General features: G+C 35.8%; 2 protein-coding genes across 3 annotated transcripts in view; one reads left to right on the top strand and one right to left on the bottom strand.

The window, feature by feature from the left end:
• Positions 1-11,226, top strand: part of LOC119832259 (senecionine N-oxygenase) — a 17,941-nt gene extending 6,715 nt beyond the window's left edge. The window contains exons 2-8 of one of the 2 annotated variants that reach the window (XM_038355919.1): positions 494-697; positions 1,602-1,740; positions 2,211-2,394; positions 2,939-3,214; positions 3,590-3,753; positions 4,327-4,470; positions 8,904-11,226. In XM_038355919.1, the coding sequence (XP_038211847.1) occupies positions 501-697; positions 1,602-1,740; positions 2,211-2,394; positions 2,939-3,214; positions 3,590-3,753; positions 4,327-4,470; positions 8,904-9,095 (1,296 nt within the window). In that variant the 5' untranslated portion in view covers positions 494-500 and the 3' untranslated portion in view covers positions 9,096-11,226. Of the gene's footprint in view, positions 1-493; positions 698-1,601; positions 1,741-2,210; positions 2,395-2,938; positions 3,215-3,589; positions 3,754-4,326; positions 4,471-6,040; positions 6,286-8,903 lie in introns of those variants that run through there. The other variant, XM_038355920.1, reaches the window with a different exon arrangement.
• Positions 9,561-16,987, bottom strand: LOC119832257 (protein winged eye). The gene is made up of 6 exons (XM_038355918.1): positions 14,865-16,987; positions 14,326-14,548; positions 13,346-13,998; positions 12,979-13,161; positions 12,126-12,284; positions 9,561-11,511 (listed from the first exon to the last, which is right to left on the bottom strand). The coding sequence occupies exons 1-6, from the start codon at positions 16,593-16,595 to the stop codon at positions 11,290-11,292; spliced, it is 3,171 nt and encodes a 1,056-aa protein (XP_038211846.1). The 5' UTR covers positions 16,596-16,987; the 3' UTR covers positions 9,561-11,289.
• Positions 16,988-16,993: the final 6 nt, after the last annotated feature.

Here is a 16,993-nt window from a genome sequence, read left to right as displayed (position 1 = left end):
CAAGCAGGACACTCGATCAGTGTGTGGGAAGCCGTGTCAATGGGGCTGCTGCAATGATGGCAGGCAGGAGTCGGCTCAGCTCATACCCTGACTGTACACCAAATTTCATCAAAATCGGTTCAGTAGCTTCAGCCTGATTGCCGAACAAACAAACAAATTTTCACTTTCATAATATTAGTGTGATGTGAATCATCCCTTTTAATAGAGCAAAGATGTGTTTCTAGGTTAATTAATGTAAAAACTTGTTAAAAAGAATAAAGGTTCTAGAAGGGTCCTTATTAAGTGCATAGGTTCCTATGTGCATAATTAATATAAAATTTTAAATAAATGAGTTAAAATGCAATAAATAGCTAATCGATTTATTTATTTTTCGATTACTTATATATTGTATAACCGCATACTTTTCAAATATAATTACACGCAGTCATACAATTTCACTGTTGTTCTAAAGGAAAAAAGATTCCATATGAATTTCATGAAATGTTCTATTCAGTTCCAGAATGTCTCGTGTATGCGTAGTCGGTGCTGGCGCCGCTGGTCTCTGCGCGGCTCGCCATCTCCTAGAAGCACCTTGCGTGTCTCAGGTGGATGTTCTGGAACAATCTGGACAGTTGGGAGGTACATGGGTGTACACAGAGAACGTGGGATATGATGACTTCGGCCTCCCCATTCATACCAGCATGTATAAGAGTTTGAGGTTAGTGTCTTTGCTAATTGTGACTCTATTTCCAACCGACTTCAAAAAGAGGAAGGTTATAAATTTGACAGTATTTTTCAACCGATATCAGAAAAGAGAGAAAATATCTATTCGACTTACTTGAAACTTTTTTCTTGATAAACCGATTTTTAAGATTCCTTTCTATTTGAAAGCTGGTGCCTGTCATGTGGCCCAATTTAATTTGGTCTAGTTCGGACACTGAAGTTAAGTTTCATTTTTAGTATTTTTTTTTTTAACATTAGAGTAAATAATGCAAAGTTAAAGGCAATTTACGTGATGTAACCAACAAGTTTGAGAATCGTTGACCTAGAATTAATTAAAAATGTTTTATTTAAAAAAGGAAGGAATCAAGGGAAAATATTTATAAAAATGACCAGAGGAAAATAACAACAAAAATTGTTCAAACAATAGATCGCTATTATGTACTTATGTTATCAATAATCGTTTTGTCTGATTTCAACATTGTTATTCCATTCAAAACATACCCGCTTACATCATAGGAAACAAACGGATTTTACTAATAAATAATAAATAAATCCAACTCCATACAAATAACCATTATCAGCTGTTTGCGACACGTAACCGGCAGCCGGGTCACAGGGTATCAGGACAACATAAGCCGAACGACACGTCTATTGATCACATCTAGAAATGTCTGTATCAAACTCCTAACTGTTTCTGACATCCGCGTGACATATATCGGGTGTTACAAAGACTTAGACTAAGTAAAAAAAACAATTATTATTAGTAGTAGTTTTGTCACTTGATCTATCTATCTGTCTATTCATGAAACTGCATCTGTAAAATTTTAAAAGGCCATCTATCTATAAGGAAACTTTCTTTCAGAATGCAACATAATAAAGATTTTTTTTTTCATTTCCAGAACGAATTTACCCAAAGAGATCATGGGCTTCCCAGATTTCCCAATACCAGAGAGTGACAAATCTTACTTACCAGCTAAAGACATGCTTGCTTTCCTACAATTGTACGCAGATAAACACGGTGTTACGGAACATATTAATGTGAGATATAATTAAAACATTTATTCCGTTTTCTTATTTTTATCTTTTAGGTCAATGACATTGATTATATGTGTCTGGGCCATACTTTTAAAATTATTTTGCAAATTAAGAAACTATCTAATGAGTTGTTATCATCGTTTCTATATATTCTAATCTCTAATTTGTTAAAAAAAAAAATGTGAAAAAAAACTGCAATTTTACTTTTTGCCATAATCATATAAAACAGATCGATGCAGGTAACAAGTTAATACAAAATAACTAAACATTCAGAGGTTTTGTTTTTATGTCATCGTCGGCAATGGAGCTGGCAGATCGCCTGACGGTAAGTGCTACCACCACCCATGAACATTTGGAGAGGCGTGAGGTACACCTAAACATAAAAAAAATATTAATCTTTTTTCCCATAAATGCGGGGCGACTGGCGAGGCGAAAATATATTTTCTGCCATTAATAAAACATCGATATTTCAGTTCAAACAACACGTCCAACAAATAAAGCCTAAGACTGGACCTTCGGGCGAGCTCTGGGATGTGACTTATAAGGACCTGACTACTTCAGTTTCCGTTACAAAAGAGTATGACTACGTGTTCATATGCAATGGACATTATAATACCCCTTTCATTCCGAATATTCCGGGTTTGAAGGAGTTTGAAGGTACTTATTTGTCGTGGCCATTCTTTATTGGTATTTTAGCTTTAGACGTATATATTTCTATTTAGTGAGTTCTACAGACATTGTACATTCTTAGAAATATTTTTGTAGTCTTAAAGATAAATGTATAAAAAGAAATTCTAAACCGCGTCCTTCTGTCTGTTCTCGATAAAGTCAAAAACTATTGCAGCGAGTTCCTGGAGTAGGTTTGAGAATAGAATTTGTTCAATTTTGGACAATGCGGGCCAAGTCGAAAATGAAAAGCTAGTTTATAGCAACACAAAAAGGAGCTTTTTTTGTAAAAAAATCTATGATTGGAGCAATATAATTATCCATCCAATAACCTCTTTATATAATTATATAAAGAGGTTAAATTTTTTATTAAAACAATAGTTATTTTCCAGCAAGTTGTTTTATTATAATCTGATTTAAGCCTATTTTTTATATCTTTTCTACTTCTTGCATCAGCATCATACGCAAAGCTTGGTGCCTCAAGATAGTTTCTTATAATAATAATTTCTAATTTACATCTCTCTCCTTCTTTTAGGGGACGTTATGCATAGCCACGATTACAGAGTGCCAGAAATATTCACCGGCAAGCGAGTCCTGGTCATCGGAGCTGGACCTTCCGGTATGGACATAGCTCTGGAGATCACCAGCGTCACCACGAAGGTGATCCTTAGCCACCACCTGAAAGAAGAGCCGAAGAGCGTGTTCCCGAACAACCTGGTGATGAAACCTGATGTGGTGAAGTTGGATGGGCGGAAGGTGATCTTCGCTGATGGCAGTCACGATGAAGTGGATGTGGTTTTCCTTTGTACTGGTGTGTTTTGCTTTTTTAATGAGAATATTCTAGAATCTAGATAATTTTGAATGGAATTAAAATGCTACCTAAAACAAATAATGAGTTTTTATGTGAAATTGTAAAACTAGCACGCAGCGGCTCAGATGTATCATTTTCGGGAAGAAATAATAAGATGCCAATTTAATTAAATTCGTTCTCTAATGAAACCTAAAAACATTTAGCATTCATTCAATCTACAGTTTTATATTAGTTTTCACGTTGTTTGCTTTACAGTCAACAGTTTATATATATAAATAAACTACAAGATAGATAAATTAAACACAAGAGATGAGCTCTGCTTTTAATGCAGGAGGTCTAAATTTAAATATTCGACATTGATTGACAATATTCCAGGGTACCTATACAATTTCCCGTTCCTGGATGAGTCGTGCGGTATCGTGGTGGAGGATAACTGTGTGGAGCCGTTATACAAGCACTTGGTGAACATCCAGCACCCCACAATGTGCTTCATCGGAGTGCCGTATTATGTGTGCGCTTTCTCCATGTTCGATCTGCAAGTAAGTTGGAATAGTTATAGTAAGAAGATGGGTGATTATGAGCCTTTAAATTTTCAATAGGATTCTTATAACTTTCCTCTAGGGTAGTCGTAGATTTATTTCATTAACTGATAGGTTAAATTACCATATGTAATAATGTTTGAAAAAAATAATTACACGCATAATATTATTTATTACACAATAAATTGAATTTAGTGTGCCTACAATGAAATTCAATTTGTTTTTTTTCCAAAAGAATGGTTCTTTTACAGAACTATTTAAATTCTGCTGCTTTAAAACCTTTATAAGCTTCTTTCTTTTGACGTGACAACGTCTTAAATTAGCTTGCGGCTCGGAGTCAGTCATGAAAAAGTGTAACGCCCGGTAACGTTACGATGAGTCACCGCACTATGATCGGTCCGCCGCGCGCGCAGCACTAGAGAATTAGGCGCATTGAATCGGCGCGTGCTTGTGTCTCTGTCTCTGTCTTTCTCGAGCGTTCTTGGCGTTGTCACGTAAAATCTTCGCCCGTAAAACCGACTTTACAGGCAACCATTTTTTTAATCTTTACGATAATCACCGACACGATTGCAGGTGCGCTACTACGTGCGGTCAATGAACGGCGTGTTCAAGCTTCCATCACCAGATGAGATGATGCAGCACTGGGAGCAGGAGAAGCAGGAGCGAGCCGCGCGCGGTTACACCAAACGGCAGGCGCACATGATGGGACCCGACCAGGTTGGTAGCACTTGCAAGGAGCTTACATCAAAAAGATCAATCAGTCACAGGAAGAAGAAAAATCTCTAAGGGAGGCTTTTTTGTCCAGTGGTAGACGTCCTAACGCTGAAACTCGTCGTTTCAGCTACCAGGTTGGTAGAAACTAAAGGAGTTTTTACATAGACCCATATGCCGCCGTAAGATTGTAAAAATCGTTAAATTATAATATAACCAGACAAAATTCTATACAGTTGCAAACGAAAAATAATGCATTAAAACACAGGGTTGCGTATGATGAGTATAAATTTTTCGACAAATTACTATCTCGTGGGATAGATTATTTTGTAACGGTGTTTACAATTTTACTGTGCCATATACCAGGTTTACTATTTTGCCCCGGGATATATGAACGACGTGTTCAAGCTGCCATCACCGAGATGATGAGCATTGAGGCGCATCAAATTAACATGATTAGATGAGTAGCTCATACATCTTCTTATATACAAAATTTTCGTGTCACAATGTTAGTTACCTTACTCCTCCGAAACGGGTGGACCGATTCAAATGAAATTTTGTATGCATATCGGGTAGGTCTGAGAATCGGCCATCATCTATTTTTTATAACCCTAAATGATAAGAGTAAGGCAAAACAGCGTTTGTCGGGTCGGCTAGTAAACATATATAACAGGCTTAGCTTGCTAACAAAAAAATAAAAAAACTTAATGTGTTGATAAATTTAGTAGTGCTCTGTTAAGTCAAAAGCTCTCAGCAAATAAAACTAATGAACCCCTGGGGAGTGTTAGTATAAAAAGATGTACTTACTTATTCCTTACTACTGCTCTACTACTTAGCGATCTTCTAGTTAAACTCCCGTAAATATTGGTCCATATATCGATTTTATATCGGTAAAAGCGTAACATACATGTATGTCTACATAACATTTCCGCAAATATAACATTAGTATGGACTAAAAGTCTTTCATCTTAAAGCTATAATTATATATTTTCCACACAGAACGACCCAAGCAATTGCAGTCAATTGTTTTAATAAACCAGTAATAGATAGGAAATAAATAAGGTTACTCGATGGTAGGTTGACGTTTTCTTATGATAATATAGACTGGAATAATATTATTATAAGAATTATTTATGTGTAAGGTCGTTTATAATTCGCTATGACCATTGCGGATTATGAAGGTAAAATGGTTATAATAAGTAAACACATTTCCTTTTCGATGTTGGTACATAACTACAAAATAATTAGGTCTTTTCAAAACGTGTTTTTATTGTTAGTAAATTCATTGACAATGATTGTTGCTGCTGCTGCCCCCCGCGATTTCACCCGCGTAAGTCCGTATCCCGTAGGAATATCGGGATAAAAAGTTGCCTATATGTTATTCCAGTTATCCGGCTATCAACGTACCAAATTTCATTGCAATCGGTTCAGTAGTTTTTGCATGAAAGAGCAACAAACACACACACACACATGGTTATAAATATAATATTAGTAGGAAGGATAGGATAGGATTAGATAATAGATTGTTTACCAATGTTCTATTTAACAATTCTTATACCAGCAGTTTTGATTAAAGGCTGATTACTACATATCTCTATCCACGGAGAGCGGCAGTCGACCCCTTCCGCCGGTATTCACGGCCATACATAACGACAGCAGTCTCAAGTTTATGGACGATCTGGCTAATTATAGAAACGAAGTGTATAAAATCTTGGATGACGAGAAATTTGTCGTATTGCCGATGTGATTTACATATTTGGTAAAGAACAGTGTAGTTGTGGGAGATTTAAGAATTATATATCTAATTAAATATGTTAAACGCATTGTTTGTTTATATGTTAACTAGCTTGATTGTTGATGTGAACGTGATTTATGTATAGCCCCTGTCACTCAGTGAAGTTGCATCTGTCTAATGACGAAATAATTTTTAAAACAGACCAATGATTTTTGCGTGAAAACGTTACAAACATACGAAAATAGAAATGTTTCCTCTAAGTGTAGATATATTCATAATTTTCTTTATAACCACGACTATGAAATAAAACACATATTAATGGTAAAGTACAAAAAAGTGTGTCATAAAATAAATCACAAAAGAAGCAGTTTCTTTAGTAGATTTTCTTTAGATGGATATTAGATAGAATCCATATTGGATACAAATAACACTATTTTTGAAATAATTGTAAATAGGACAGTAACAATAGTTAAATAATAAAGCTTTTTTTACGGTTTTTTAGGTTTTATTATACATATCTGAAAAAAATATTAAGATCCAAATCCAAAAAATGAGAAAAATGACGAATAACTCGATTAAATTTTTTTTTTCATATTTCGAAATAACCTATATAGACATTTTCTAAGATCTAAATATGAAATGCTATTGCACAATTCAATTAATTTCTTTCCGTTTCGATAAAAAATTGATTAAATAGACCGTACTAAATCGCTATAGATATGCTTCACACATAACTGCTTCGTGGAAACTTATATACTTAAATTTTACACGGTTCATTACCTTGACATAATATAATCTATACTCCTATGGAATTATTTGTAGAAAACAGAGCCCAAATGCGTATCGGACTCTGTTGAATCTATAAAAAACGAAATATCCCCGCCGCTCTTAAATATTTATTGTTTTTTTTATGTTTGGGGTAGAAGCGGCAGCAGAAATAATAATATTATCTATTTGTCATATCATGGCCTGACGGAAAACGTCGTCCTAGTAATGTGTACATCCCAAATGGTATACGAAACTAATAAAACAAATTTCGCATTCGACTTGATAAGAACTGAATTAAAACTTTTTACTTTAATTCTGTATTCAAAATAGCAATATTTTCTCAATACTAGGTTTCGCATACATACTGTATACTTAGTTTATGGGAGTTTACCTAGGTATTTATTTTTAATAACAAATTTTTCTTGAAACATTAAAACAATATTAAACTTATGAAAAAATTGAGTTTAATAAGATACGTAATATATAAATTGATATTTTTATTGTCAAAAAAAGATTCAAAAATTTACAATATGTAGGTATAATGTAAGAAATTCAGGCCAATTTAAAACTTAAATAAGACAGATACTTCGTTTTGTATTTGAATTTCGAAAATATTCAAAAAATAAAAAAAAAATGTATGATAGCAAAATTTTGTAAATAAAACCACACAAATAAAAATATTTTTATTTAAAAAATAAACAAATAATTTATATATATATGTATATTAAATCTACCAGAACTCCATAATTTATAAGGTATGAACAAAATATTTACGCGCGAAACGTCTTGATCCTTTCACTATAGTTCCAATAATGGCGCACGTCGTTCGCATTGAAAGCAATTTATTGTAATGGCCTTATTCAGACAAGTAGCGTTATTAAGCTCTGCCGGGTTATCAAGGTTAAATGTTGATATTATGTATGAGAATCTCGTGACTTCGGTTGTCATAGTGACGCTAAAAACCTATAATTACATATAAAAACACTCATTAGACATGGAATTAGAAAAAAAAATGCCCATCTTTTTTTTTTGAACTTTAAAGGTATTAGGGTCTAATTTTTTACTCGTCACCCGTTCTGGGTTAGCTTTACAACAACTTTTGCAAGAATGCTGTGTGGATTGTTCAGGAATCATAATATTCATATATCGTCTACAATTTAGTAGTCTTTATGTCTCTAGAATTATCGTATAATTTTAAAGTTCACTGTCATAAGTCCTCAAGATAACTACAACACATCTAACAAAAAAAAACATATCGTATTACCGTGACAACATCTAATCAAATATGTTTTTCTAAGTGCTCGTCATTTTTAATAGTTATAACATCTTACATCACCATAGCTAATCAACATCTTGTTTATTTGTTCTTGGACGTCAGAAAGAAGGTTCTTAATTCGCCAGTATTTTTTTGGGTTTGTTACTATTTATTGTATATTTGGTCTTATTATTACTCAATCCGTGTTGTTAGCCAGTCAACGTAGTTCTTTTTGTGTTTGATAGGAAATGGTCATCTTGGTCCCATTTTACAAAATAGAGTTGTACCTTCCTACCTTAAGCATCGGCGACCTTTTATCTCGAAAAGATATAGTACTAATATGTATTAAATTAGGCCTTTGAATCTATGTTACAGTGAAAACAACACCTAGTTTCAACCGACTTCAAAAAAAGGAGCAGGTTCTGAATTCGACTATATTTTATTTTTGCTAGCTGTTTACTGTGGTTACTAGTTTAGATGATTATTTTTTTATTTGGAGCTGGTGACTCCCGCGTTTTTTCTTTGATCTAATTTTGACATTGTTTTTTTGTTAAAAATAATTATGTACCAATACATTTATCCAGCACAAAGCTTGTTTGATAGTTCTCATAGCAAACGACTTTTTACCTAATCACGTATATATTTACAAATATTAAATTGTTGTAAATTGAATTGTTACAGGAACGATATTACGCATCTCTCGCGTCGGAGGCGAACACGAAGAATCTACCATCTGTGATCACCAAAATACGTGATGAGAGTTCCATCAGATTCCTCCACAACCTGCAGAGCTATCGGCAAGATGTCTACAAAATAATAGATGACGACACGTACGAAATTATAAGTAACGGCAAACGGGAGGTTCTTTGTTGACCCTAAAAGGGTATAATGGTATGTTAATATTAAGTTCAGAATAGTGATATGTTCCTTTATAGATATGTTAAAATACAATGTATTGCTCAATTTTATATAATTTATTTTAAGACGGTAAGGTATCGACTAAAATGTTACTGTTATTTGTCAATGGAGCAATTTTGTAGATATTTTTTAATGAACCTATTTTGTATTGTATAAAAGTTACCTATATGTAACTTGCCTTTATTATAAAAGATGATGAATAAAACTCGAATTTTCAGCCAAAAATATTTTATTTAAGCGTATTTATAATCTTTATATTATCAATGCTGATATATTATTAAATCTTTAAATCTAATAATTATTTTATGGCTTCCCATTTAATTACACACTACGGTTATAGAATATTTAAAACTTATAACAGACTTAATGCATAATAAAAATATTAGGAATTAAGGCTGTCTTAAATTTTATCAAATTTAATGTTAGTATACATGCATTGGGCCGAGCTCGCAACTCGCTCAAAAAATTTGTACTTAATATAATTTTTTTTTTTCAAAATAAAGACGTTACTCTCAATATATAAAAATACCGTTTATTCTCATCCACAATATCAATTAAATTTAATTTTTTTCCGTGTCCAATATTATAATTTCGTATATAAAATCATGAAAAACCTTAAATCTACAACTTAACGAAATGTAAATCTAAAACTATAACAAAAATACGTCGTTAATGGATACATTTTAACTCAATATGGAAGAAGATATATTACGTCTGAAAAATAGATTTATAAATAAGAAAAAAAATCATCTCACTGGATACTTCCTTTAAGGAAAACGATCTTATACAATATGCTGTACAATATCTTTTATATAAAAATAGGGTATAGGAAAATGCGATAAACATAAGTGGGTCACTGATTTATAAATACGCAAACCATACATAAAACACTTATAATGATCCATCGTGATTGAGTTGCCGCTAGACAAAAAGTTAAGGTAAAGACAGCCTGTGTTGCATGCAAACAAAATATCCTAGAAAAAATTAATTATGAAAACTAACTCAAAATATTCAAGAAATTGTCGCTCTACAGTAAACCGCATGTCAAATTCTACATCCATAAAATTATGTATGGTTTACAGAATAAATCATAATAGACAATAGTTAATTAACATACATTATATCGGCTGAATATTTTCCAAAATTTTTTATAAACATTTTGGCCGCTTCGTACAAAAACTTACCTACTTCCCTAAACCTCAACCTAGCTACGTCCCTGTCTTTTCAGTCCCTTCATACATTCATTAAAAAAGGATAAAAAGCCGGGTCTCATACCCTGTAGAAATAAACCCTAAGTAAATAGTACGCTAGGATATAATGGCAACTTAGACATGCAGGCGTTGTAAAAAGACCACGTACAGTGGAAACAAACTTATGAACTAGCAATGTTCTATATACACTCTTATCTACGACCAAATTAATGAAGTATCGAGCGTCTAGCACCATTTTGATAAGGTATACATCGAGTAACATAATATTATCAACCAAAATAATATAAAATCAGAGAAAACAAACATATAACAAGCGCGTTATCGATTTCCAATTATAATATCAATCGAATGACTAATACGATCACCGGTCAATTTTGAACGAAATAAGGACTAGCTGAGACAGTATTGCATAAGAATAGATATATGAAAATGGACTACGATGTAAACATAGAAATCTAATAGAATATACATGAAATATACATCTAACTATACACTGAGATTACAGCGTTACATGTATAAAAATAAATCACATATCACCGTGTCCATCGACCCCCAGTCGGTCGACATCACAACTCGGCCCACAAACAACACAACATTCCATAAAACGTAACAAGGGTAACTAACACGCCTACGTCGAACGTCCAGCGGACGGCAAGTGTGAAAAATTGTCGCATTCATTGAGCCTCGAAAATCTACCTTGTACTCTTAACACCTGTATGTGATTTTGAAAGCTAAGTCGAAACTACTGATAAAAACACTAACATCGAGATTGTTAAAATCACTATTATCACTATTGATAATCCGTCGAAGAAAACTAAATCTATTTTAATAATAAATGAAAAAACGATTAAAATCGTTCGATTGCACTTTTTTTTTTTTTATAAAAAAACTTATGTCTTTTTTTTGTAAAGTACTAGGCGTGCATCCGCAGCAGGAGTTTAGTTCGCGAACGGTATGTCCGGTTCCATACGCAGGGTTTGCTGCGTGGGGTCGTAGTGACCGGCGAGATAGTATACGTCATTGTTGTCGTATACGGTGCTGTACTTGACCGGGTCATCACCCATGCGCTCCTTGTACTGTGCGAGCGGCAACACCTCGCACTTGTGTGATATGGTTTGTACGTCGTTCTCGTCTGTGTGCGGCGATTCAAATAGACCTCCCTGCAAATGAAATAGTGATAACGTATATATTATCAGCGGTGAAGTAGTTTGTGAAGATAGTAGTTCCACAACCAAATTTTCAAATAAAACAAGGGCTTTCAAGTTTCAGAACATTAATGAAAAAAGTTCTATTTAGTAATATTTGCTTTTAATACATATTTACAATACTAGCGGTCCGTCCCGGCTTCGCCCGTGGGACATATATGGCCTTTCTCAATAAATAGGCTAACACTGAAATAATTTTTCAAATAGATCCAGTAGTTCTTGATGCGTTTTTTGCGATTGAGTGCGTACAAACAAACTTTTAGCTTAATAATATTAGTATAGAATCAAACAATTATTTATGTTTTTAGAATTTGTATACATATTTTGTCCAAAATCAAATTGTACTCTGATTTATGAATTTAATCAGATTGCAATGAAAAAATTAGATTTTTATAAGATTGATTGATTACATTAATTAATTAATTAATTTAATTAAAGAGTTGGAAATTTCGAAATACTTTTTTTAGATCAAAGCCCACTCCTTAATTAATCTCTAAATTATTTGGACAAACAAAATTATAATTTCACAATTAAGATGTCTGCGGTACCAGGCTGTCATAAACGCTTACCGGTAATTGCAGCGGGCGGCACGCAGCTGTCTCCTCGGGGTGGTAGAACCAGTGCACGCGCACCGCCATCGCGCCGCGCGCCTGCCACAGCGCCACGATGCGGCCGATGTAGGGCCGGTCCGCGCGCCCCGTCGACAGGAACACCGCCGCCTCGCCCACCTGCGGATAGGGGGGGCTGTTTTCAAGACAGATAGATAGATAGATTTGTAGTACTTATTTCAATATGGCTTTTGTATGGCTTTCTAATGATTGGATTTTATTTTATACACAATTCTAAGCGGTAGGTGCAATGGATGGAAAGATTTACGAGATATACAATGGTAAATTCCATTGATTGTAGTTGTAGAAGCATCATTTATATGGAATACTGACAGAACACTGACAGAATTAATAGTGCAAGAAGAATTAACAGCGTGCATTTTGCATTACTAATAAACTTAATTACAAATTATTCGTAATAAACAAATTAAGATGTGAGTTATTTTAATAGCATCGAGCTGGCTATATTTATACAGGATGTCCTGCTGATGAAATACTATGCTCAATGATTTTTTTTTTCATTTTTTCCCGTCAAACCTATATTCTGATTAATCGAATCAATATATTTAAAAGAATGGCGTGTTAGTAACACTTTTTATAGCTCAAGAACGGCTAAACCGATTATGTTGTATTTTGGTACAGAAACAGTTTGAGACCCGAGAAAGGACAAAGGATGTTTTTATCCCAAATCGTACGGGAACGGGAACTTCCTTTCTGCGAGTACGCAGGCAAAGAAGCGGGCAAAGTAATGAATAAATATGAGTACAAAAGAAAACGGCCGCGGACCAGGATAACAAAAACCCAAGGAGCTTACATGCAGCGTCTCTTCTCCGCGCTGTATCGCTCTATAGAACACCTTCCTATGGCGCGGCCTCGCGGTGCGCCGGTACGCGGGCCCCAGCCACCGCCACAGGGCCCCGCCGGGGAGGAATGCGGCCATCTTGCTGACACCGCCGCCGCCGTCTGATGATGACGATACAGTGCGACGCTTTGCTTTCTGAAAACCCAGTAGTCGTCCCATTTAAAAATTTGATATTAAATGTCCATTCTATTATTTTTGTATAGTAAACACACTACTACTATTTATAATGGCATTAAAATGATAATTCAAATGTTTCCTTTTAATTTAACCTCAAATTCTATTAAGAAATTTATGTAAAACAAATTCGTTATCAATTTACCTTCTTATTCAAATCACTATTAGACGTGGAGGGTTCCTCTTCCAAAAGCCCAATACCGCTGTCTTTCAAGTTATCTTTCTTTTCTTCGTCTTTAGACAAGGCTATCTTGCCGATACTACTGAAATCCAGCACAGGAGTTTTTACCAAGGTCTTCGGTAGCACTGCCTTTTTAATAACCGTCTTCATTTTCTCTTCAGGAGATTTTTCAACCGCTATAAGTGTCGAAAGCTTTTCGTTGGAATCCACAGAATCTTCGTTCGATTTATTGGAGTCGATGTAATCGGAAGACGACTTGTGTCTATGGTCATCACCAGATGAGCTCGAGTGGTGACGTTTCTTGTGCTTCCTGTGGTGTTTCTTGTGATGGCGTCTGTGCTTGCAATGTTCTTCGCAGCACTTGTGCTTTTTCTTCTTTTTCTTTATGTAGTCCATGGTGCTGGGATCGTCTTCGCTTAAGCGTTTGATCTTTTCCTTCCTGTGCTTTTTCAACTTTTTCCTGTCCCTGTGTTTGTCTTCTTCTTTATCGTCATTTTGTGCTTGTAGCGGGAGTTCTGGTTTTGTTTCAGCGCTCGTTGATGCAATAGCTTTCTTATCTTCAGTGACGCTTGTATTTCTTCGCCGCTTGCCGAGGGTGAACAATGTGTTTTCGTATTCTGAAAAATGTAATATAAGGTTAGATACATATTCTGCAGAAATAACATATATTTAAACGAAATCCAATAACATAAGGGCAGTATTATAAGAAATTCAAGTTTGCATGATGGTGGTGTAAATTTGTACTTCAATAGATAACGTTAAACATATTTTAATTTATTTTAACTTCATCTCCTTCTTTTAATAAATGTAATATAATATTTCCATAGTATCTCTGCAACCAAATAATTGTTTTCACTTTCATAATTTTGAAACATCCTTCCATCTATCTTATTACCACCCATAGCACTACCCGACAGAATAAAATTATCCTAAAGTTTTCTCACCAACAATCGGATAATTCGGCTCCAAAAAGCGTATATCCTCGATGGCTATGCGCCCCGAGTCCCCGTCGTCGAACTCCACGGCCACAAACTTGTCGTCGTGGGGGTCTGGAGACGAGACGGCTACAGTACCGGGATACAGGCAGCGGTACTGCTGCGACCAGTACGCGCACACCCGGGTACCAGAGGGTAGTTCGGATACCGACGATGGACTTACTTCTAGTATCTGGAATGATAATTCAGAATTTTAATGGTTGAATTGGTTGTATAATTGATTACAAATTTTATTTAATTTTAGTAACATTTCTCTGTAAGCATTTACTACTACTACTAGCTGTTCGCCCCGGCTATGTCCGATGTATATACATAGCTTGCGTCACTCAGTGAAAGAATTTTTGAAATCGCTTCAATAAATCGTTTTATGTTTAAACATTACAAATTAACTTAAACACAATTTTCAACAAGTTTAGAAGAATATTTGCAAATTTAAAAGTAGAAAACATATCAAAGATTCATAAAATAGTAAATTTGAATAGACTTACAGCATCTTTCAAAGTCTCCTCTCTAGACAAGATATGTGGTTTGTTCCCTCTTTCACCATCTAATGTAATAGCGTATACATCAGGTGCTTGCACTGCGCTCAGCTTACCGGCATAGAACAGTCCCCCTCGAGCTGTTAATACTCGTGGCGAGAAATCTAATTTATCTTCAGTTAAAGTACATCGAGAAACGACAGGCTTTTGAGTATCTGCTTCAGGTTCCTTCTCTTTAACATTTTCTTCTGATCTCTCTTTAGATTTTGTACTCTTGCGTCTCTTTTTAGCTCGCCGCCTTTCCTTATCTTTATCACTATCACTGGATGCACTGGCTCGTCGGATGGTCAATTCGATTTCTGAAAAGTCATCTCTCGAATGTTTTCGCACTAAACTGTCAACTTTTTCTCGATTTTTCTGTCTAACTTCATTTAAACTTTCCATTGACGAACTCGCTGATCTGTTCAACCCCCATTCGGTATCATCCTCTTCGGAATACACTTTTAATATTGGTTCAGCTTTTAGCTTCGGACGAACTTTGCTCGTTCGGCTAACGTCTTCTCTAGAAGGTTCTCCTCGAGAACACAATATTCCTCCCTTGAGTTTTCCTTTCGCAAGTAAGTAACCGACCAGGCTGCTTTTTGATTTGGGTTTCTTAGCAACTATCGTTTCGGTAGAATCGGGGCTCGATACTTTACGTGGTCGTCCAACTTTTCGTTTTTTTGATGACCCTCTATCAGAATCTGGCGAGAGAGCGGGAGTCGACGGTGTAGGCGGAGTGGATAAAGCAGGTAGGGGAGGGGTTAGGGCATTCAATTGTGCTCTCTTTTCGTCGCACTGTCTTTGCAAATCTTGCAGCCGTTTTCGCATGTCTTTTTCGATCGCATTAACCAAGTCATGGGCAGAGGGGACGTTTGATGAATGTACACAGTCTGCAGCACCACAATTACACGCTGTGACTCTTCTTAAACTGGCTTCTAGTTCTCCTCCGCTTTCTTCTCTCTCATTACTCTTTCTGTCCCGTTTATGCCTGCGCATTTTTTCTATCTTATGTCTCAATCTATCTTCGCGATCATGACTTCGCTTTCGTCTTCGTTCACTTGAAGAGTCATCTCTCCTGTGTTTCTCCTTTTTTAATTCTGAAGGCCTATCTCTATCGGTGGGGCTTAACAAAGGCTCTGATTTTATAAAAGGTCGTGAAGTAGAGGGGCGGTTCGCAATATTATCTGCACCTTCTTCCATCAACCGCTGTTCAGCTAAAATAACCTCACATAACAATCCCAGCCTATCAAGGGAGGGTTTTTGTTGTTCCAATGCTTCGTTTGTTGGGAACTCAAATCTTCTATGAGGCTCAGTATCCGTACGGGGTGATTTAGGTGATGTTTTTATCATAATATTTAATTTTGACGAGGTTCTCGTGTCAACTGTCAGAGGCATAGGATCTAAGCACGGCATGTGACCAGGAGTTGTACGTTCATATTGTTCAATGCTGTTTGACAAAAGCTCTAAACCGCTTACATCATCAGGCGGTCTAGTTGGTATTGGGTGCGGCGGTGGAGTGGGTCTCTGTCCTGTATCTATAATCAGTTCTTGTGAACTATTTGTAGAGCTATCGATGGTTTCATCTCGTTCTATGGCATCGATAGCTTTCTCAACAGCACCAACTACTGCTGAAGATGCAAGAGCTTCCGATGAAGAATCTTCTGCGCTATCTATTGGAGGTAACATTTGCAGTTGCATGGTATTTGATTCTTCAGGGTTATGAGCCACACCGATACAAGCCACTTCCCTTTCATCATCATCAATTTGATTGGTTTCATCATCATCTTCGATGTGATCAGTTTGGTTAGAAGCATCTTTATGCGCCGGGGCTTCAGGAGCTTCAGGAGGTGGGGTCGGCGGCGCAGCGGGAGACGTGGCTTGACTTCTGCATGGTTGTTCTTGGAAATCTGGCTGGTAATACAAGTGTGTAGTTAAAATTGGTTGTTGGACTGGTTCGGGCGCAAACGTCGGCTGCGGTTTTTCCTGCGGCGGCTCTGGTTCGATCTTTATCAAAGTATGTGGCGTTATCAACGGTTGAATAATGGGTTTTCGTTTTTCCACTGTATGAGCTGGGTGTGGTTGCGGAGCTGGCGCGG

The sequence above is a fragment of the Zerene cesonia genome, chromosome 15 (genome assembly GCF_012273895.1).
Source record: "Zerene cesonia ecotype Mississippi chromosome 15, Zerene_cesonia_1.1, whole genome shotgun sequence".
Taxonomy (NCBI): Eukaryota; Metazoa; Arthropoda; class Insecta; order Lepidoptera; family Pieridae; genus Zerene; species Zerene cesonia.
Note: the sequence above shows the minus strand (reverse complement) of the source record. Positions and strands in the feature narration are given on the sequence as shown.

What these genes read in the sequence shown, in the direction of transcription:
- LOC119832257 (XM_038355918.1), bottom strand. Translation starts at nt 16,595, where the DNA reads ATGCAACTGCAAATGTTACCTCCAATAGATAGCGCAGAAGATTCTTCA. An exon ending in GCCGAATTATCCGATTGTTG is followed by an intron (nt 13,999 to 14,325) that starts GTGAGAAAACTT and finishes TACATTTTTCAG; the next exon opens with AATACGAAAACACATTGTTC. An exon ending in GCCGCCCGCTGCAATTACCG is followed by an intron (nt 11,512 to 12,125) that starts GTAAGCGTTTAT and finishes TTTCATTTGCAG; the next exon opens with GGAGGTCTATTTGAATCGCC.